This window comes from Podarcis bocagei (assembly GCF_964188305.1).
Source record: "Podarcis bocagei genome assembly, chromosome: 10".
NCBI classification, from domain to species: Eukaryota; Metazoa; Chordata; class Lepidosauria; order Squamata; family Lacertidae; genus Podarcis; species Podarcis bocagei.
Window position 1 is genome coordinate 25858672 of NC_138135.1, and position 22391 is coordinate 25881062.

The 22391-nt window shown below is 43.1% G+C and overlaps 1 protein-coding gene across 5 annotated transcripts in view; it reads right to left on the reverse strand.

Annotated features, from left to right (window-relative positions):
- KIAA1549 overlaps positions 1 to 22391 on the reverse strand; it is a 113172-nt gene that overhangs the window by 16051 nt on the left and 74730 nt on the right. For 2 of the 5 annotated variants that reach the window (XM_081212217.1, XM_081212213.1), the window contains exons 9-15: positions 19121 to 19298; positions 15546 to 15727; positions 6463 to 6507; positions 4055 to 4257; positions 2887 to 3011; positions 2228 to 2242; positions 453 to 658 (exon numbers count right to left, since the gene is read on the reverse strand). In XM_081212217.1, coding sequence (XP_081068343.1) covers positions 453 to 658; positions 2228 to 2242; positions 2887 to 3011; positions 4055 to 4257; positions 6463 to 6507; positions 15546 to 15727; positions 19121 to 19298 — 954 coding nt within the window. The remainder of the gene's footprint in view (positions 1 to 452; positions 659 to 2227; positions 2243 to 2886; positions 3012 to 4054; positions 4258 to 6462; positions 6508 to 15545; positions 15728 to 19120; positions 19299 to 22391) is intronic. The other 3 variants (XM_081212215.1, XM_081212214.1, XM_081212216.1) reach the window with 3 other exon arrangements.

Genomic DNA, 22391 nt, shown 5'->3' on the forward strand with positions numbered 1-22391 from the left:
GCTTGCAGCAAACAATTCTAGGAACTGTGGTTCAGTGAACCTATTCAGTCATTCTCTTTCCTCAGGGAATCTTGGGATCTGTAGTTCTAAGTGGGTTGGGGAGGGGAGGAACTAGGGATCTTTATTAAATGACTTTTCTTATGTCACACCTACACCATACATTTAAAACGCTCTTGTGCCGCTTTAACAGTCATGACTTCCTCAAAAGAAGCCTGGGGACTGTAATACATTAAGGTTGCTGGGAACTGTAGCTCTGTGGGAGGTCTCACCATCCTTAAGAAACTATTGCTCCCTGGTTCTTTGAGGGAAGCCATGACTGTTAGAAGATGCATAAGAGTGCTTTACTTGTATGGTGTAAAAACAATATTTTCTGTATGTCCATGGTGTATCTATGCTCTTAGTGCAAGGTGCTTTCACAGGCTGTAAGGCAGTTTACCGAACGGATTGATTACCTCCTTGTTAATCTTGTTGGTCTCTGCTACTCGGTCAGCAAGTGGCTGGTTCTGAATTGGAGGTGCTGCGATTGGCTGCATGGCAATCAACTGGATCTTGCTAGGAACCCTTCGGCTGACCTCAGAGGAGCGTGACATTCTGTCCACATGCTCAAAGATGGAGGCTGAAGAGTGTTGCTCTGTTCCATTGCTGATCTGCGGAGGGCCTGAATTTTTAAAAGTATGAATGAAAGGTAGTAAATATTGTTTCAAGCCCCAAAGAAAGGAAGGTTTTGCAAAAAAAAATCGGCCCACCATCTGAATTACACCTTTTGAACAAAAACAAATTACCACAGTACTAATAACATGAGTGTACAGGGTTGTCACACACACACACACACACACAGAGAGAGAGAGAGAGAGAGAGAGAGAGAGAGAGAGAGAGAGACAGACAGACAGACAGAGAGAGATTGTAAGAAGACAGCAAGGCCTTTAGATAATTGTTCTGTTCTCTGTGCTCATTCTTTGATTAGATGTTGCTTGTAATATTTTGAATTGTTCAATGATTCTCTTGTTTTCCTGTACTGTGCACCAATTTGGGGGCCCTTGTTTAGGGCTCAACAGCAGTCTAGAAAGGCCCTTAAAAATAAAAAATAAATGGCTTTGTTTTCCTCTGGGCGACTCACAATGTTAATTGAATATTTTGAAGCTAGTTCTGCAGTGCTTTCAACATCTCTCAGTCTCTCTGTCTCAATCTGTCTGTCTGTCTGTTTCTCTGTGTTTGTATCACCCTTGCAGCTACAGGTTTAAGTGTGGTGTGGGGTAGAGGAGAGCTGAGAGCAAGAACTCTTCTATTTTGTGGATGGAAAAGGGCCTACAATAAATACACCGAGAAAGACAAATAGAGGGCAGTTCAAACGCTGCACACAGTACAAGTTAATTAATTCCTAGAAGGTTTATCCACTACAGCCAGAATCGCTCCTTATGCCAAAAATAGTTTCACTTCACTTTCCAGGGTTTAAAAGGTTTTTCTTATAGAAGCCACATGATAGTTCTCAATGAACAGCCCATTTAATCTTTGGCAAATTAAGAAGATGATGAGATTGAAAAAGGCTGGAAAAGGCTAAACTGAGATGGACAATACAATGCTAAATGTATTACACGAATGAGTCTTGTGTTCTTTCCCGCTTTGATGTGGCTTATGGGCTAAATATGTGCATATAACAATGACCCAGAGTTGTTGTTTTCATTTTAAGGAGCACAGCAAAGCCTTTTTTAGAAATAGGTAACCACACACATGAAATTCTGTAGAGGGTGAAAGAAGCATTTGGAAATACCAGGTGGGTATTTCTGGCTACCCCATTCTATTTTTCCCTTCTCAAATAGGACTTGTTTATGAACAGTGGGGCACTATTACACCCATTAACATGTATCGTATAGAAGGGAGAGGAACAGTTCGACAACAGAACCCATGTTTTGCATGCAGAAGGCTGAGATTCAGTTCCTGTCGTCTCCAGTTGAATAGCCAGGTAGCAAGTGATGCGGCAGACGCCAACAAGAGAGCCGCTTTCAGCCAAGAATAGGTAAAACGGAAGCAACTTCCAATGTGCATATAATTAGTTTATCCTTTACTGGCAGATGGGATGCCTTTAATGGTTCCCATTGGCTAGAACATGAGGAAACATCCAAAAGCCAGCCCTAGCTATTAGGCACTGAAAGCCAAGCCCTCTCCACACACATCTACAATTAAGACTCTCTCATCTTAGGCTTATTGCACCTTTTTAGGGGAAACTTACCCACTCGGTTTACTCCTGGAGCATCAAGAGAAAGATAAAAACAGTGTCATTATAATTCAGCAAGTAGTGACAGAAGGAGAGCCAGATGCTCCCATAAAGAACACAGGTATATCAACTTCCAAATTTCAACAAAAGGGAGTTGATTCAAATGTTTAAAAAAGCAAATGGTGCAGGTTTTTTATGAGTGCGCACTAGCAATGCAGAATGAATGCATGCTTCCATGATGCTTCACTGTGAGATACACAGGGGTTTTTTTGAGGTGTGATTGCTTTAAACCACCTATCATCACCACCATCACCACCTGCATTCTGGAGAAATGCGCTGCATTTTGTTGTTGTTGTTGTTGTTCTTAAGGACTGAATCACATCTGAATGACTACAGCACTGGGATAGAATACCATACAATTGTACAGACATCCTGGCTTAAAACTCTGTAAGCTGTCTGTTCAGTGTGGCTTTATTCAACTGCATCATTTAAATGTATTTCTCTGTTCTGTGATGTCAATTTGCCTTCTAGCCGTGTGGTATATATAAATAATAATAATAATAGATGCATTTCAAGCTGCGCCCAGACAAATGACTCAGCAGATTCCTTATTCCTGGCACACCTGTGTGAATGGAGACAGGAAGAAGAGTGTGGTGCATGAGAAGGCAACATACCAGACTTGTTGACTCTGTGTGGCTTCACTTCATTTGCAGCTATCTGTGGTCTTGCAGGCCCTTCTCCTGTTTCTCGGCCACTGGACTGCTCACTTGCTGTGGAGTCAGCATCTGATGGAGAAACTCTGCAGGCATCAAACAAACAAAAATTAAAATGGCTGTATATTATTTTGCATGTTTAGATTTCACCTTTCTTCCATGACAGAACCTAAGGTTCTCAGGTGGCTTCTCATTCAGACACAAGACTTGTTTAGCCTCTGTAAGCTTTCTATTCCTCTGCATTGTGTTTTCAACTGATTTAATGCTATGCAGCCTGCTTTCAAAGTGCTTTCTGTTTTCTGACTCTATAGTTCTGTTTTATTAATTTATGTTGTTGAATTTTTACTGTGGTGGTGATTTTTTTTATTATTATTTAAAAAGAACTTGTTCTTATTTATAAGCCACTCCTATACTTTGGTTGTATGCAAGCCTATAAATAGTATCAATCCATCCATAAACTAAAATAGACCCTCCATATACAGAGGCAGCCAACTTCCAGGAACTGGGCTCACTGTAGCCCCCTCCCACATGCTAAACATGCACTGGCTGGTGCTGCTCTCAAGACTTCCATGTGCTGAGTGCATGTGACCCTTAGCAGATACCCATAGGCATTTGGGGGGAAGAGCTGAGCCGGCACAAAGGGGTGCGGCCAAGAAGCACTTTCTCTTAATGGCACAAAGGGGGCTTTTGTGGCTTGCTAGTCTTATGGTCTCCATGAGCAATCCAATTTGGAATTGAAATGAGCATTTAAGAGGTGAACAAGGCAGGGACTGAAAAAAATCACCTTGGACTTTAGCTATGAATTGACTTCTGTCCGTTTACCCACCAGGTTGTAAAGGCTAGAAAGATCAGAGAGTTTAGCTGTGCAATCACGTTTAGTGCCCACATGCCCACTGCCTGTCCTGGCTCATCTCATACTTCTAAGTGAAAAATCACTACAATTAAGAAGCGCAGCAGAAGAACCTAAAAAAAGAACGAGACACGAATCCTGGTGGATTAATGTAAAAGGCAACTTCCTGAGCAAAGGCTATTCAAACTGAGAAATAAAAGCCCTTATGAAGCAAAAATAATCCCCCATAACTAATTAACTTTAATCTGTGCCAAGCAGCTTCTCATCAACTGAACTGACCTCCCTCTGTGTCGGACATTCTTGGATGGCTTTGAAGAGATCTTTGCTTTGGGGCTCGGCAGGTCACCGTTTTCGGAGGGTGTGGTGTCCTTAATTGGTCCCGGTAGAGGAGTTGGCTCATGTATGATCAGGATGTCATCTTTGTTGTGCTGCCCTAAATGCTGCTTTGCAAAATCAAAGCCCTTCACACTGGGGGCTTGCAGCTAGAGTGTTTAAAAAAATTAAAAGGGGAAGACAAAAAATAACAATGAGACAACATGGTAAAACATGCCAACTAAAATCTGGCTGGTAAGTCCTGCAGAACGACATAATACGACGAAAACAGAAATACATGAACTACCAGGGGTGGGGGGTGGGGAGAGACACCCTGAAAATATGGGTGTGATCTGGATTTTTGTTACACAAAGTTAAACCACTTCTGCTGTCCAAAATCAATATCTTGTGAAAGAGGTCCTGAACCGCCTCTTTGAACAATGTCCGGAAGCAAAGCCCTAAAAAAGGGACAAACCCCACAATGAAATACAAAGTGTGTGTCTACAATGTCCAGAGGCACCTCTCTCACACAAAAAACAGCTGGAGAGCATGTTCCCTAAAGGGCAAATTATGGGGAAAGGAGGTAGATATGAGTAGGTGCTACAGAGATGCCCAGAGGCTTGAGAGGCCATTGGGCACCATTGCCTCCTCCCACAATTTGGCATTTCTGCTTTGGGCACACCTTCCATTTGCTCATAATGAACTAGTCTGCATATCACACTAAGTTACACTTTCTTCTGAACCGCAGCTTAAACTCAAACAAGCCCCCAGCCTCCACGGATGCTGTTCACGGTGCAAGCGACATTATAGCACAGCATGCTGCCTTGTATGAAGCTGGATTGTGGTTTGTTTGAAACACGAGTGGTAAATCCAATATAAGCCATGGTTCATTGTTGGCTTATTTCTGGCTTGCCACTCATGGCTTGTTTGGAACAAACTGTGACACAAGTGCTAGTGCAAGAATGGTTGACCACATGGGAGTAGAATGGAAAGAAACTATGCGACTATGGGGCGCAGCGCTCATCTCACTTTCAGGCTGAGGGACCCAGTGTTTGTCCGCAGACAGCTTTCCGGGTCATGTGGCCAGCATGACTAAACCGCTTCTGGCGCAATGGAACACCGTGACGGAAACCAGAGCACACAGAAACGTTGTTTGTCTTCCCGCCACCGCAGTACCTATTTATCTACTTTCACTGGTGTGCTTTCAAAATGCTAGGTTGGCAGGAGCTGGGACAGAGCAACGGGAGCCCACCCGGTCGTGCAGATTCAAACCGCCGACCTTCCGATCGGCAAGCCCAAAAGATTCAGTGGTTTAGACCACAGCGCCACCCGCATCCTATAGACTGGAAAGAAGGGCAGTGTTAAAGAGAGTGGCAGGTAGAAACTACCAGTTTGAAAAAAAATGGCAGTTGGGTTGAGGAGTGGTTGTGAGAGACAAAGTGAGAGGCAATGGAAATCTGTGTAGAAAGCTTTAAACTCTGTATATACTACGTTCCGTAGTAAGATATATGTTTACATTACAGTGGTACCTCTGGATGCAAACGGGATCCGTTCCGGACCCCCGTTCGCATCCTGAAGCGAACGCAGTCCGCGTGTCGCGATTCGCTGCTTCCGCGCATGCGCGTGACGTCATGTTGACCGTCTGCGCATGCACAAGCGGCGAAACCTGGAAGTATCACGCTCTGTTACTTCCAGGTTGCCGCGGAGCGCAACCCAAAAATACTCATCCCGAAGCTACTTCAACCCAAGGTATGACTGTATAACATTGCGTTCTGGTCAAGGTAGATGTTAGGTAAGCCTATTTCACCACGATGTCTTGTGTATTTGAGTAAGAATATAAAGAGAGAGCCCTACAGCTCTCTATAAAGTCACTTATGTGGTGGTATCAGGTATTTTAAGAGAAATCTGGGCACAGCAGAGTAGCTGCGGGACTGACCTTTGTGACCACCTGAGGACAGGACATTGTAGGGGACCCCAGGAACGTCACATAAACAAACCACGATCCGGGTTGACCCATCACAGCAAACCAGACTATGATGTTGCTGTGCCACATGCAGCACCCAGACGGGTGAGGGAAGCCGCACACGATGTGGGAAGCATGTTCATGATTAACAAACTGTGCCTTACAGTGCAAGAGCGAAAAACACAGTTCATTCTCATTTATTCAATTTACCGGGGGGGGTGTCATTCTTAATGCAAACCTGAGATTTCCAGAAATGCAAACATGTACACATAAATCAAATACACAGAAATGTCATTCACGTGTTCTATTAGTTATGTTTGTGAAAAATAGCATGGAATCTTAATGTTTTTCAGCCACACAACATTAAACAAAACGAGTTGCTTACTACTGAACAGTATGGTGTTCCCCCTACCTTGTCTGTATTGCGTAACAGGTTGGAGAAAGCTGCACTCTCAATCTGAACCAGCAGATGGGGATAATAAGCATTAAAGGCAAATATGCTTTCTGTCTACTTCCTTGCATATTATGCAGACAGCTAATGCAATCAGGCTTTCGGGCCAATAGTACAGACGCAAGTGGGACCCTGCAACAAAAATCTCTATCCCTTAACAGAAGTGCTCCTCTTCAGGATCCCAGCCAGCTAGGCATATTTTCCTGTGGGATATTACAAGCTCTTAGGGAAATGGTGGAGAACCTGTGGCCTGCAAGAAGTTGTTTGGATTTCTAACTCCCATCAGCCCCAGCCAGTATAGCCAGTGACCAGGAATGATTGGAGTTATATGGGAGCTGCATCTTGAGAGCCACAGATTTCTCACTCCTGTCTTAGGGACCTAAAAAAGTCTATTTACTCTTCCCCATCCCAATTTCCCATTCTTCTTTTCCAGCCGACACCCTGAGAACACTAAGCATGATCAGTCCTTATGGATGGCGGCTAACAGATTGAGGTTGAATCCTGGCAAGACAGAAGTACTGTTTTGGGGGGACAGGAGGCGGGCAGGTGTGGAGCACTCCCTGGTCCTGAATAGGGTAACTGTGCCCCTGAAGGACCAGGTGCGCAGCCTGGGAGTCATTTTGGACTCGCAGCTGTCCATGGAGGCACAGGTCAATTTTGTGTCCAGGGCAGCTGTTTACCAGATCCATCAGGTACGCAGGCTGAGGCCCTATCTGCCTGTGGACTGTTTTGCCAGAGTGGTGCATGCTCTGGTTATCTCTCGCTTGGACTACTGCAATGCGCTCACCTTTGAAGGTGACCTGGAAACTACAACTAATCCAGAATGCGGCAGCTAGACTGGTGACTGGGAGCAGCTGCCCAGACCACATAACACCCGTCTTGAAAGACCTACATTGGCTCCCAGTATGTTTCAAACCACAATTCAAAGTGTTGGTGCTGACCTTTAAAGCCCTAAACGGCCTCAGTCCAGTATATCTGAAGGAGCGTCTCCCCCCCCATAGTTCTACCAGATGCTGAGGTCCAGCGCCGAGGGCCTTCTGGTGGTTTCCTCATTGTGAGAAGCCAAGTTACAGGGAACCAGGCAGAGGGCCTTCTTAGCAGTGGCACCCGCCCTGTGGAACGCCCCCCCCCCACCAGATGTCAAAGAGAACAACTACTACCAGACTTTTAGAAGGCACCTGAAGGCAGCCCTGTTTAGTGAAGCTTTTAATGTTTGATGGATTGTTGTATTTTAATATTTTGTTGGAAGCCGCCCAGAGTGGCTGGGGAAACCCAGCCAGATGGGCGGGGTATAAACAACAAGTTGTTGTTGTGGTTGTTGTTGTTGAATGGGTTTGTTTTCCTTGTGGGAGGTTGCCCTTTTGTTGTTGTTTTTTTTAAAAGTAGTTCTGCATATCCTAAGATATACCCCACTGTGCTGATACATCCGTCATGCTTGTCAGTGGGTCACAGTTTGCTATGAAAATGTGCCATTACCTCCACTTCCTCTTTTCACACTAATTTATGTCACATTCAAAGTGTGCTTTTCCAAATTTACACCCAAAATTTCCTGACTTGATTCTGGGAAACTTGCAATTTTGATGATAAAAATCAACTTATCTGTTATACCCAATCCCTTCATTGCTTTTATTAAAAAACCAAAAACCTGTGCTTTGTGATTGTTAATGTGTTCAACTAAGACAGGGAGACCTGGATTTGAATCGCCACTTAAACACCAAGAGACTTTGAGAGAATCATGCTATCCTATTTCACAGGCTTGGCGTGAGGGTAACCAGGCAGGAACCCGTATACACTACCCTAACCTTTTTTGGAGGGCAAGATAAACATGTGGTAAACAACAGAAGTGAGGGCCGTGGCAAAACACTGCATTGTGAAGTTCTTCTGTTTGGAACCCACAGATTCCAGTCTGTTTCTTCCTCCCATAAGAATGGCCTGCAGGGTCAGTGGCCACGCAGATGCCTACGGGAAGCGAACAAGCAGGGAACAAGCTCAGTTGGCCGCGCATGAGACTCTTAATCTAAGGATCGTGGGTTCGAGCCCCACGTTGGGCAAAAGATTCCTGCATTGCAGGGAGTTGGACTACATGACTCTTGTGGTCCCCTTCCAACTCTGCCTTTCTGTGAGTCTGTGTGCAAATAGCACACAGGTTTAAGGTTCTGGTTTTGACCTTTAAAGCCCTATGCAGCCTAGGACCCACGTACATATGGGACCGCCTCTCCTGGTATGCCCCGCGGAGGACCTTAAGGTCCACAAATAACATTTTGGAGGTCCCAGGTTGGAAGGTGGTTAGATTGATCTCAACTAGGGCCAGGGCCTTTTCAGTACTGGCCCCGACTTGGTGGAATGCTCTGTCACAAGAGACTAGGGCCCTGCGGGACTTGACAACTTTCTGCAGGGCCTGCAAGACAGAGCTGTTCTGCCTGGCCTTTGGTTTGGACTCAGTCTGACCCTTATATTTCCCTCCCCTTATGGTCTTGATTTATTGGCTACTTTTAAAATGAGGCTGCATTTTAAGTTGCACTTTAACTGGAGAACTGGGGGTGCCATTGGTACATATGGTTCTGACCACAGCACCCTGAGAACTTCTGAACGCCATCACTGTTTTCAAACTCATCTGCTGCTTTGAAAGCTGCATACAGCCTACTTCTCATTTCCCTTCAGACTGGATCAAGCTACTGCGCTTCATCTTCTCTTCCCTATTAATTGGTTTTGCTTCTTGCAGGAGCGGCTGTGCAAACACTGGACTGGTGCCTGGGTGCCATGGTGGGCTGGAAGAGGGGAGAGGGAAAATAAACTGAGCTTGAATCCTGGCAAGGGAAGAGGCTCTGTGGGTTTGTGGTTCTTATATCTGATAAGTTGGGTCAATTGCCTACCATGGAGCAGGTACATAGTCTGGAGGTTCTCCTGTCATTGGACTTCCAGGTGGCCTCACGGTCTGATAAAACAGCTGTGACCATTCCTGGAACAGCTTGACCAGTGTAGCCCAGGCAATAACCTCTGTTTTAGCAGTTACGGTTACTGCCGTTCTTTTTGTTCCTTCAACCAGGCCTTTGGCTTATTAATATTCTACAGTCTTTTAAATGTGTTTGTGCTATTGTTTTGTTCTTTTTGTTTTAACTATTTATTTGTGTTTTTATCTTGCAAGACACCCCGAGATCTTTTGATGAAGGGCGGTTTATAAATCAAATAATAATAATAAATAAAAAAATTCTTATTTTTGTTTACTGCTCTGAGTAATAACACCTTTGTGGAAAGGAAAAGCAGGATTAATATATATATATTAATCAGAGAGGTACTGAAGTATTGATACAATACGTAGGCAATAACTGTGTAAGATAATTTACTTATTTTCCTGTAGATATAGGTAAATGAACATGTGCTATCTACGCAAGTATTATTTATATACGCACTCCCACGTGCAAAATGCCCTTTTGTTCTGCTTAGGATATGTACAAACTGATATGGAAGCTGCCAAAGCACACTGCTTAATGAGTAAGGACCCATATCTGATCCCAGGAATAATAATATTTCAGCTTTGGCAGCTAATCTGTGAGCAGCTCTGGAGACCCTGTAAAAACGTCTTGGTGAATTATGACCTGGCAAAAATGCTAGTGTACACAGTTCTGGAAAACTGGTGGTGGTGGGAAATAGGAAACACACCCACCCACAAAACGGAGCTTGAAGAAATGCTTTGAATCCAGTTGTCTTTTTAAAAATCTGTAGGAAATTAAAAGCCAATAAGCAAAGCACTTGTGCGGAAATGACTTCAGTTTAGGGTCAGCAGAAAACTCAGCCGCAGACTTTATATCCCAGCCTGATCTTCAAAGTGTGATAATAGATGCATGCTGCTATTCGTCAAGGCAACAGAGAGAATGATAAAGGACAAATAAATAACAAAATATCTATGTCTTTGCATTCCTAGCTGCATCTGCTAAGGAATATATTTTACCACAAAGCACAATGTGAGTCTTTGGTCAAGATACAAAAATCTCACTTGTGCCACAATCCTATGCATTTTCGCTTGTACGTAAACCCTACAGTTCAAATGCATTCATTCAATCATGAAAGTTGGAAAATGGCTTAGGAAGGAAAGGAAGGATTCCAACAAGTACCCTGAAGGACAGGCCTGGGGCTGTGGGTGCCGTGAGGGCTGTGGCACCACCAGCGTCAACCTTCGTTGAGGAAGAAGAAACAGAGGGGAAAGGACTGACTGAATTGTGAGAAGATAGGTTGGAAGGAGGGGATCTCCACTTTCCACCCCAACTTCAACCACTTTGGAAGTGGGAACAGGGATGCTAACCTTCTTCCACAGCATAGAGCCTTAGTGGAAGCTGCGGAGGGTCTGATCAGCCATCAGGGGTGAGTGAACAGGAACTGAACTAGAGCCAGAACAGCCTAGAACCAGATGCCACCTTCACAGACCCACCTGCCACAATGGATCACACCCTTGCAATCTCGTTTTTCCTGCAAGGCAAGTACTGTGAGTGACCACACTACACCTAATCTTTAAAACCTTGGTAGGAGAGACAGGGAAACTTGTTGAGACATCTCCCTTGCTTCTGTCCATTTCTGAATTTCTTGCCTTGCTCTTGATCTCCTAAATCGTCACTCCTGAACACTGCGCCTCCTGCCAAGCCTGGGCCATTGCTTGCCTGACTAAAGATCTCATTCTTAATTACAAGTAAAAGACTCTGTCTCTCTGTGTTGGGTGGGAGCCAGGGAGTGGGTTGCTCAGCCCTGATACAGAGTCATGTCTTCATATCAGCAGAATGTATTTGGCAATTCTCATATGTGACTGATTTGGGATGAAGCTTCATTGTAGTGGTTGGGAGTTACTCATGCGTAATCCTGCTCCGTTTGAGCATCGGATTGCCTGGTTAAACCCTCCGGACTATGCAGCCCATCTCAGCGTGGCTGCCCTTAGTCACTCGTAGAATCTGTCTGTGGGTGTTTCTTAAAGCGTTGCCAACATAAGAGTTGTTTGACGCCCAATCGTCTCCGCCTCTCACTGCGCGGGAGTCTCCTGCGCAGGGTGGGCGTGGGCAGCGGGGTGCTTGGGCTCTCCTCGCTAACTTCCAACGAAGAGTCCTGGAGCCCCTGCACCTCCCTGTCCCGTTGCTCTCCTGGATCCCTGGTGTTACACTCATTCTCTTCCCCTTATTCCCAGCTGAGTCTCCCCCTAGCGCTTGGACCTTCTCCTGCAGAATCAGAGACCCTCTCCTTCTCCCGTGCCTCTGATGGCAGTTCCCTGACATTCATCAACTAAGAAAAAATCATTTCATCTGAAAACTTTTGTGTGTGTGCGTGCGTGCGTGCACATGCACACGCACCGTTGCCATTTAAGAATATTCATCTAGTTAAGGAAATGACATATTTCCAGGCTGAAAATAGGAGAGGCAAAAACTGAAGTGATTTATAAATGTCACCGCTGATTTAATTTTATTTCTCAAGGAAATGAAATCCTTATCCAACATGACAAAACAGATCACATCAAGGTGAAGTTCTTAAAATGCATGGTGACTTACAGAGTGGATCTCTAATATTTTACGTAGCTCTTTGAGCTAAAAAGGCTGCTGTGTCTCAGAATCTACTGGAGCAGTAAGGGCTGAGATTTACCCACCTTTCAAAGCACCCATGTCAGAAACTCACAGCTAGTTGTATTATACTGTTCCACCTAACTACAAATAGATTCTTTATAGGCTACATGAAGGTAGCTGTTGAAGACATAGGCTCCTTTTGCACTATACAAGAGAAAGTCTATGACATGAATTATCGTATTTTACTCAATATGAATGTTAAGGGATAGGTGGACAATAGTTAGACCTTTATGGCCCTTTTTAATTTATGAGAGAATATTGTGGCTCTTCAAGGCACTTCATGTTTAATACTCACGTTCTACAGATCACAGAGTCTACATTTATAGAAAAAGCCACAAGTTTATGCTAATATCCAAATGAAGAATTTTACAGATGCACTGAAGGAAAGGAGAAAAAAGTATATGCATTCCACAGCAACAAAGAATAAAAGAGTGAAAAATGAACAAAGCTGATTCAACTGTTTCTGGTCCATTTGTAAATGCGAAAGATCTCTGAAGCATGAAAAGCCGTTAGCAGTTGGTGAACCTAAGCCTAAAATAGTATATTGTTCCAGGAGGAACCAATTTTCTTGAAGCCTGAGTTGACAGAGTACTTTGGGGATCTGACTGGAAGTGGCTTTGGACACTGATGATAATACAGGAAAAGTGGGCTCTTCTTCCTAAATCTAAGCCTTATGAGGAATGGTTGAAGGAGCTGGGCATGTTTAGCCTGGAAAAGAGGAGACTGAGAGGAGATATGATAGCCATCTTCAAATATCTCATAAGGAAGATGGAGCCAGCTTGTTTTCTCCTGCTTAGGAGGGTAGAACTCAAACCAATGTTACAAGAAAGGAGATTCTGAAATCAGGAAGAACTTTCTGACAGTAAGAGCTGTTCAGCAGTGGAATGGTCTCCCTCGGGAGATTGTGGACTCCCTTCCTTGGAGGTTTGAAGCAGAAACTGGATGGCTATCTGTCATGAATGCTTTAGTTGAGGTTCCTGCAATGCAGTTCTATGATTCCAACACACAAATCTCCTGGAAAAGATGTGCAAGTCCCTGCTTCAGACAGGTATATATGAAGACGGAAATTTATCTATTTGTGTGATTTCATTTATGCTATAATTTGCAGGTATCACAAACACCTTCAAATTGATCAGGGTGTCCCCCTTCCACTTGTTTACAGGACTGGCGCTATGGTCTTAATGCATGTAACACATGTATTCAACTCAAAGATTCCTAGGTGAATTCTGTAGTCTGCATTTAAAGGAGCTACTTCTTTCTACTTATTTTTTAAAGCCCTTATCCAAAGCACTGCAAGTGGCTTCAATACGTGATGGGATTTAGAACTCAAACTGTACACTTGCCTCTCCAGGTGGAATTCTGCCTTGAATTATCAACACAGACAAAGGAAAGCAGAGAACACAGAAGTCACTGGTTCAGAAGTTCGTCTAAGGTTATAACTGTGACTGACCTCGATTCCACCATTCAGACTCAACAACGAAGAGAGAAGTGCGGGCTGTCGTTCATTTGTTCTGGTGACTTCACAACAGTAAACACTTTCTACCTCTCTCATCTTTCACATGATTAATTAAGGTCAGCAGAGAGTACGGCACATAGCGCAGGACTCCTGCAGCCTACCAGTCTCTGGGCACAAGACGACTGTGATGTTATGACTGCCACTCACACAAAGACCTGACAGCCATGAGTACTGTGGTCAGTGCTTGGATCTATTCTCCGCAACCAGGGTGGGGAACGGCCCAGAATGTTTGCCTAACACAGCCTAAATAGCTGTATAGCTTCTGCCACACTGCTGTACGTTGCAATCACATTCACCTAATTGTGGCCCAGAGCTCGTGTGGTAGGTATGGGACTGTGCCGCTATACCATGCAGTCCTGCCACTGCTGTATGCAGTTAACGTCTCCAACCACAGAGTTGCAAGTTGTGGTGTGGTGGTTAGACCTGGGCGACCATGGTTCGAATCCTCACTTGGCCATGAATCTCACTGGGTGATCTTGGGCCACTCACTGGCTCTCAGCCTAACCTACCTCACACGGTTGTTATAGGGATTAAATAAGGAGGGGGAGAACCATGTATGCCATCTTGAGTGCCTTGGCAAGAAAGGCAGGTTATAAATGCAATCAATCAATCAATCAATCAATCAATACTAGGAGAAAGACTAGGAGCAGAAACTCACAACCCCATTCAGAAATTATGACAAATTTTCCTGCTTCTGGCAACCTTCTTAATACACATTAGTAGTACAGTGGTACCTCGGGTTACATACGCTTCAGGTTACAGACTCTGCTAACCCAGAAATAGTGCTTCAGGTTAAGAACTTTGCTTCAGGATGAGAACAGAAATCGTGCAGCGGAGGCAGCAGGAGGCCCCATTAGCTAAAGTGGTGCTTCAGGTTAAGAACAGTTTCAGGTTAAGAACGGACCTCCGGAACGAATTAAGTACTTAACCAGAGGTACCACTGTACTGAGTTTGTTATGTCTGTATTCTTTTTCTTCCTTTTAAGCTTTCTATCAGCCATGACAAAAGAAATAATAATTTCACCAATAGGTTGTTGGGTGAGACTTTTTAGTTTTATTCCTGTCTGGAACCTTATTGTTGTTGTTTTTTTGCTGGAGGAGGTGTAGCTCACAGTCTCACCAACCTCCGACTAAAACATCTGTGTAACAAAATATCCTGCAGTTCTTATCTGTTAGTCAGAATGCATTTAGGGTGCGAAGCCAAAACCCATTTTTACCTACTTTGGAGACCAAGAGAATTCTATCACAATGGATAGAAATAATTTGAAAAAGTGGGGGACATGAACACATGCAGTACGGATAGTGTAAAATGCCAGGACCCACCCCCTGCCACATATACGCCATGCTGACCACCTTGTCGATAGTTTCCACCTGTTCTTAAATCGTTGGAAAATAGAATAAACATACACGGAGACATTAAAACATAACCCGTAAGCCAGGTGTATATCTGTTTTGTACACATATTTTTTCCAATTCGCCCAACAATCTAAACAGCTGTGTCAGAAATATTTCCTCAGAAGTGGCTTCTGGTCTCAGTAACTCACACACTAACAAACACATGCTCAATAAAAAGGTATCACCCTAATCCAGTTTTTCCTCTCAGACATGGAGGCCGACAAGAGATATATAGTCTATAAAGCCGCTACTTATCTTATTTATCAACCATGACAACCATGTTGAACAACAGTTGTTCTCTCACTCTCTCTTTCTCAAAAGTATCATATGGGGAAATATATTTCAATATTTTAGTGACATATAGTTTCAAAATGATGTTGACGGGGTTGCCTGGTCATGGGGAGCATCCTTCAATTCCCCAAAGACAGTTTGTCCTGAGGTAATACATGAGAGGAGTTTCCCCTCCAATCTGCTGCCCAACAGCCTTGATAACTCTAGTTTCCCCAGGACGTTCTCACCCATGTCTGGCGCCATTACCTTCTGTCTTTGCTGAATGTTGCTCATGGTGTCCGGCTGAAATTCCAGCTTGTCAGAGCGGCAGAGCTTCCAGTATAAAATGATGATGATCAGCAACACCACAGCTACTGGGACTGCAACGCCAACAATAATCCAGAGGTTGTTCTGAGACTCCGGAGGTGACTCTTTGACTCTGTCCACAGCTGCAGAAGAAACGGGGGAAAGCGTTAGAATATCCTAGTGGCGTGTGATCATAAGATCTCATAACTTCTAATGTATGTTAATTTTTTAAAAAAAGTAATGGAGACTTGGATGTTCTTCTCACATAATCTCCATGTGGTCACTAAATGTTTGGTGGGGAGAGAAAAGACTTTACATACTCAGGAAAAGGACTTTTTTTGCATGCAATTATACTTGAGTGAGACAGAGCATGTCTTTGCCGCTGTGCTTTGCTTTTGGGTAGGCATGCTATTGCCATGTGACAGCTACGTTAAAATACTGGCTTTCTCACTTACTGTATCTGGGAAACAAATCACATTTCTGCCATGTAAAATGAAAAAAGCTTCAGAATGAACCAAGCAGACCTCTTCCATTGTCTTGAATTGAGAGAGAGAAACACATGCACCAAGACTAACCCCTACACAGCTTCAAAGTGACCCAGGAAGTTCCTTCTCTTGATAATGCAGAGGGGCTTTCTGGCTTATTTTTAAGCTATTTTTCTGTCTTCCCATTCATGTCTAAATTTCTCTCTAGCAGTCATCAACCATAGCACTCACTTTACTTTATGGCTAAAATCACTGAAAGGCAAGCTTATATCTCACAAATGTGTGCTTGCACATTTTGCTTCGTAACTTTCATTTTAAAGGAGCTAGACATTTTTAAAAAATGAAAGAAAGCTTAGAGTCTGCTCCCCACCTACTGGCTCTGGATCTGGGACAGATGTACACTCTGTATCACTCACTCAGTAGTCCTAGAAGCAATTGAATTGAAAATCAGGTATGATCTTGATTACAGATCTTATGCATTTACATGTATGGAGCTCACGTTCACCTTGAGCAAATCACATGGAGATCAAGAACAGGGAGGGCTGATGCACAGAGATTGAAGCTATCCAGTGTGATACCAGCCAATGTGTGCAGATTACTTGAGAAAAGGCTACAGTGATAGGTTTCTAGGACTGCCATTCCTAGCCTTGAATCCTGAACCTCTGAACTGTTGCAAGACATCTGACAAATGTCGCTTCTCTACTCACAGTAATGGGGCAAGAGAAAACAACAGGCACACAGCTATTAACGGGTCAGAGATGGCTGAGTGCTACATTGAAAGGGACAAGGAGGGAAGGGAAACACCAGCAGCAGAGGAGAGAGAAGAGTTTTAGCAATGTGATTGGATGGCCAAATCGACAGATGTTGTTCAATGTGGTGTGTGTATGTAACTGGAGAGGTCCACGCCTTTAGGGCGTTGAGAATTTTCACAGGCGTCAATGGCCGCTACTGGAGGATTTCAATGCAGCTAGTCTAGAGAAACTGTCTTCTGGGCTGCATGTTGACATGCTTTCTTGATTATTTAAGTTCTTATCATCTTTAAGAATTTACTGAAAGGGATATTTATTTGACTAGCAAATAATATGATTACAAGAATACAATAAAATTAAATTAAGCTTCTTCTGTAAGTCAATGCAACCGCTACCTCTTCTAGAACTCTGAATAAGGTATCAAAATATATTAATAAACAGCTTAATAACAAGCTTAAAGGCTTAGTTGTCTTCCCTATAGCTACTCTTACAAATGTAGGATGCGGAGCAAGACAAATCCTTCACAGTTTTATATAATAAAATTGTTGTATTTATACATATTTAAACTATAATCTATTTTCATTCAAACAAAAAAATATTCTACTGCCTGTGAAGGGAAATAAAGCCACTTGTAAATATCCACAAATCCTTATAATTTGTGCAGGCATTACTTGTCAGAGATACAAATATAATACTGCCTCTCTAATATCTCAGCTCCTCTGGAACGAGTGATGGGGGCCAATAATCTGAGGCTAAATTCTGAGGCTGTGGGTAAGTGGTTCCTATATCTAGGAGTAAGACCTGCAACTCAATGGCTAGAAGTGTTTTTTACCAACTGTGGCTGCTTTGAAAGCTATGGCCATTCTTGGACTGGGAAAGCCTTGCCACAGTAGTTTGTGCGTTGCGTTACTTGAAGAATGGATTGCTGCAATGTGCTTTTATGTGGAGCTTCCCTCACAGGGCTTCAACTTCAGCTATGAAGCTCACTAATGATAATGGGCCACTCACTATTTCTTAGCTTAATCTACAGGGTTGCTGTGATAAAATGAGAGAAGGAAAACCACATATTCCACCGTGGAGGTCCCTGGAGGAAGGGCAGAATACAACTGTAATCAGTAAATAAAATAAAAAATAAACCTTTCCCCAATGCTGCTTGCCCTGCAGGAAAAAGCACAGTTCCCAATGGAACTTTCTTGAAAGAAAAGCAGGACGCATAAGGAAAAAAATAAATAAGCAAACCAAAAAAGGGAAATGCATTTTCTGTGAAGATGTTACATAACCAAACCCACACATAATTAAGCCTTGTGAGCCTTAGGGGTACTGAATCCTCCAATGTAGTTTACATATCCCTGCTGTTTAAAGCTATTTTTAATGTGAGGACAGCTCAGCTTCACACTGTTGTATACGCTCTCCTCTCCTCTTTCTGATATTAACTGGAATCACTAATTAATCATGACGCACAGCTGATATACGTAAGCTAGATTGACTGATATGTAGAAAAACTTCAGCCCTATGAATAATGTTTGAAAATCAAGGGAAGTAAGTTGTAATATATGTTTCCCCAACTAATTTTGCCTGAAGTCACGTCTGTTATAATTTCTTCAAGGGCCATTCATATCTTATTCCTGCGTCCCCCTAAAGCAGTTCCCTCTTTTTTGTTGTGATGGCAGATTTTACATACAACCAATGAGATACTCTGCTTTATGTTACCTTAATTCCAGTCTCCATAAAAGGTAAAGGACCCCTGACAGTTAAGTCCAGTCTTGGATGACTCTGGGGTTGCAGTGCTCATCTCGCTTTACAGACCGAGGGAACCGGCGTTTGTCTGCAGACAGTTTTTCCGGGTCATGTGGCCAGCAACGGGACACCAAAACCAGAGAAGAGCACAGAAACGCCGGAGCAGTACCTATTTATCTACTTGCACATTTTGGTGTGCTTTTGAACTGTTAGGTTGACAGGAGTTAGGATGGAGCAATGGGAGCTCACCCCATCATGGCGATTCGAACCGCGACCTTCTGATCAGCAAGCCCAAGAGGCTCAGTGGTTTAGACCACAGCGCCACCTGCATCCTTTCCAGTCTCCATAAGCAAACCCAAATTAAGTAGCATAACAGGCGAATGAAGACAACCGTTCAGATATCGCACTTAGTTTGGTGGGGCAAGAACGGACCACAGAGAGTCTTAGGCTCCCCCTACCCCTGGCATGGTGACAAAGGGTGACAAATGGTTGCATGTGTCAACCCCAGCTTCTTTGAAAAATGCTGAATGGATCACTTATTACTGTGTTTCTTAGGAAGACTCACGCTGGGCCACTGGGCCTTGAATGCGGTATCCTAGAATGATGGCAGCCCTCTGAATATCGACTCTGTTAATCAGGTCAGATGTCTTCACAGCACCGAGCCTTTCACCATCTTGGTCCTCCACAAAATACACCAGCATAACTGGGCTGTCGGCTTCCTCTATGCGTGACACGTTCACGATCTGAAATGGCACATCAACACACACATCACATGACTGACATTACTACACAGAGTACTGATATAAGAGTAAGAAAGTGTTGGTATCTGATCTGCTTATCCTCCCCAACTCACTGCTTTTGTATTTTGGTACAGTCATACCTCGTGCTGCGTTAGAATCATGTTGCATCTTTTCGGCTTGTGAACGTGTCAAACCCGGAAGTGTATACTTCTGGGTTTTGCCGCGTGTGCAGAAGGATTCTGCACGCTTTGCGCATGCACAGAAGTGCTCTATCACGCTCTGCGCTTGCACAGAAGCGCTGCTCTTGTTGCGGAATTTTCGGGGTGCGAACGGCAACCCGGAACGGATCGTGTCTGCAACTAGAGGTACCACTGTATTTCCAATTGCAAAGACAAATTCTAAACTGTAAATTGCCTTGAGTGTTATAGTTCCTCTTTCCAGCCAGACCATATTGTCTGCCTCTGGCCATTTCAATCTTTGTTTGCCTTTTCTGGAAGCTGCCTACCAGTTTCTTTGGATCACAACATTCGCCTCTGATGCCAACGGGCCTTGAAAATGCCCTGTATTTATCATAAAATGGCATATATAGCTAAAATTATATATCAAGATTTACTCATTTTACAGCTCTATACCTGGCTGCGTTATAAGACACAACTTTGATGCAGAGTTACGGTCATGATTAATCCACAGCCCGTGTGTGCAACGACATCAACTTTCAATATATTTCTTAAGAGATGCCCATATAAAATTGCAGATAAGACTTTCCATTCCTTCTGCTTTTGTAAAATTAAGTCTAAAAAAGACATTAAGATACTGGGCATTTACATGGGTGGGTTTTGTTCAGAAGCAGACAAGAGGAAAATTCTGTATCAAAAACCTGAGAAAAGATGTTGTTGTATGGGGGAAACAACAAAGTCTAGAGGCTGTATCCAACGGTGCCTTTGTGGTATGTGTTTCGACTTGAACAAGTTGGGACACAACTTCTCTCTGACTCCCTCCCCACTTATTTAAGTCCCCTGTCCGTCCGTCCCAAAAAAACCCTGTTTCTTAGTATGAGGTACCCTCTGAAACAGAATGAATTATAGCACAGGGTTGCAGTGGGGGACAGGGGATAAGCAGCAAAATTTGGGTGCCACTATTTGTACTTTTGTGCTGGGAAAACCCTTCCCACTAAGTAAAAATCACAACTGGATATAATATTAACAAATGCATTATGGTATAAGTTTTAGTGGACTGGTTATGAATGAGATATAACAATTACTGCAAAAGCACTGAAGATTCCAAAGCCACCTTATAGAATGACAACTTTATTGTGCCATAAACTTGCATGGGCCAGAGACCATTTCACTGGACACATGATGTAATCTCATAAATTAGAGGGGTGGGGGTGGGAGGGAGGGAGGAAACTGAGCAAAGTGTTATCAGTGGTTCAAAGCTGTATGAAACTGTGTGGCATTACATAGCACAAGGTCAGTTCTATGTTAATTTCAGTAGAAAATTATTTTTGATATGTCTTTTCAACAAAGCTAGCAATTCTGCTTTCAAGATCTAAACACAAGAAGAATGCATGTTGTCTATGAAATTATTTTCAGTTAGCAATGTTATTTACGGCACTGGTAACATTTCTCGAAATGTCAAATTTACAATGGGATCACTGACAAACCTTTAGTTATAGCAGTGCTTCTGGGCTTTGCTGTAAATATCAGCTCCACAAACTTTGTGTAACAGGCTCTAACAATAAAAAGCAATAGGATTCTAAATTCTAGAAATTATGCTTCTTCGGAAATACATTTGGGGTAGCTATTTATTATCTGATTTCCTCTCCACCGTGCCAAACTCTCTTCTCCATACCAAGTGAAGCTCAAACCCTAAAATGTAATTGAGGATGAAGGAAAGTACATTTGTACATTTAAGTGAAGATAGCTAGGGTACTATTATATATAGTTTGTGACAGCTCTGTCGTTTCTGGTTATCATCATTGCACATTTAGGTCTATGAATATTGCCATGAAAAATATATTTGAGTGCTTCAGACAGGTATATAGATATAAAAGATCCTCTTGTCATTTTACTACTACTAGTACATTCCCTCCAGGTTGCTAGCATAGGGTATAGAACAGATTCACCCTCCAATTTATTAATTTTCATATCTATACCCCACTACATGACCAAAGCAGGCTAAACTAATTGTTGTTATATCTGAACAGAGCCAAACTGGTAAGTTTAAACTATGTTTTATTGAAACAAGCCAAGATAAAATGGTGTTTTCTGACCCTGGTTTCAGTAAACTATAATTTAAAGTACAAGCAGTCTCTGGTTTAGGTGCAATGACAAACTGTGGTTTGTTTCAACCTAGAAATGGATGCTTCCAGTTTCTTCCTCACAGTTGTTCTGGAGGCAGTGTGGGTGAGCACTCAAGCACAAGGCATGAACAGGCTTAGAAATGCAGAATTGTAGAGTTGGAAGGGACCCCAAAGTCCAAACCCCTGTAATGCAGGAATCTCAACATACAGTCTCCCCTCCAATTCAAAACCATACCAAATCCTGCTTAGCTTTGCAAATGAGCTAGCAGTTTTATGGTCCGCTTACATTGTGTTCTGTAACACTAATCTATGGTTTAGTATCACATCCAAACCAGGACACATTACTCAATTAATATATAGCACATAACACAGCAGCAGACTGATAAATTTCAAAACTGGGATTAGATTAGAACAGCAGCCATTTATTTCTTGCCACCTTTCCATAAAATGCTCAGGGTGACTCACACAAATTTCTAATATAACTTCAGCACTTGAGGGAACATATCACCAAATCTCAAAACACAACTGTGAACAGCAAGCCAATAAAGACACCAAGAAATTAATAATGGTTAAAAGTCAGAATAGATTTAAAACTCACCAGTCTCATCAGTGTGGAAACACCTTTCAAAAGCAATAATTTAAGAATTCCAGCCTCTTACAAAAAAGGGTTAGGCATATGAAGAATGATTTGGGGCCCGAAGCTGCAGTCTAAAGAGTCCACTACTGGTCATCCCTAATGGACATGCATTCGCAGATAGGAATTTTAATTGCCTATCTCTGCTGCTCTTCCTCCA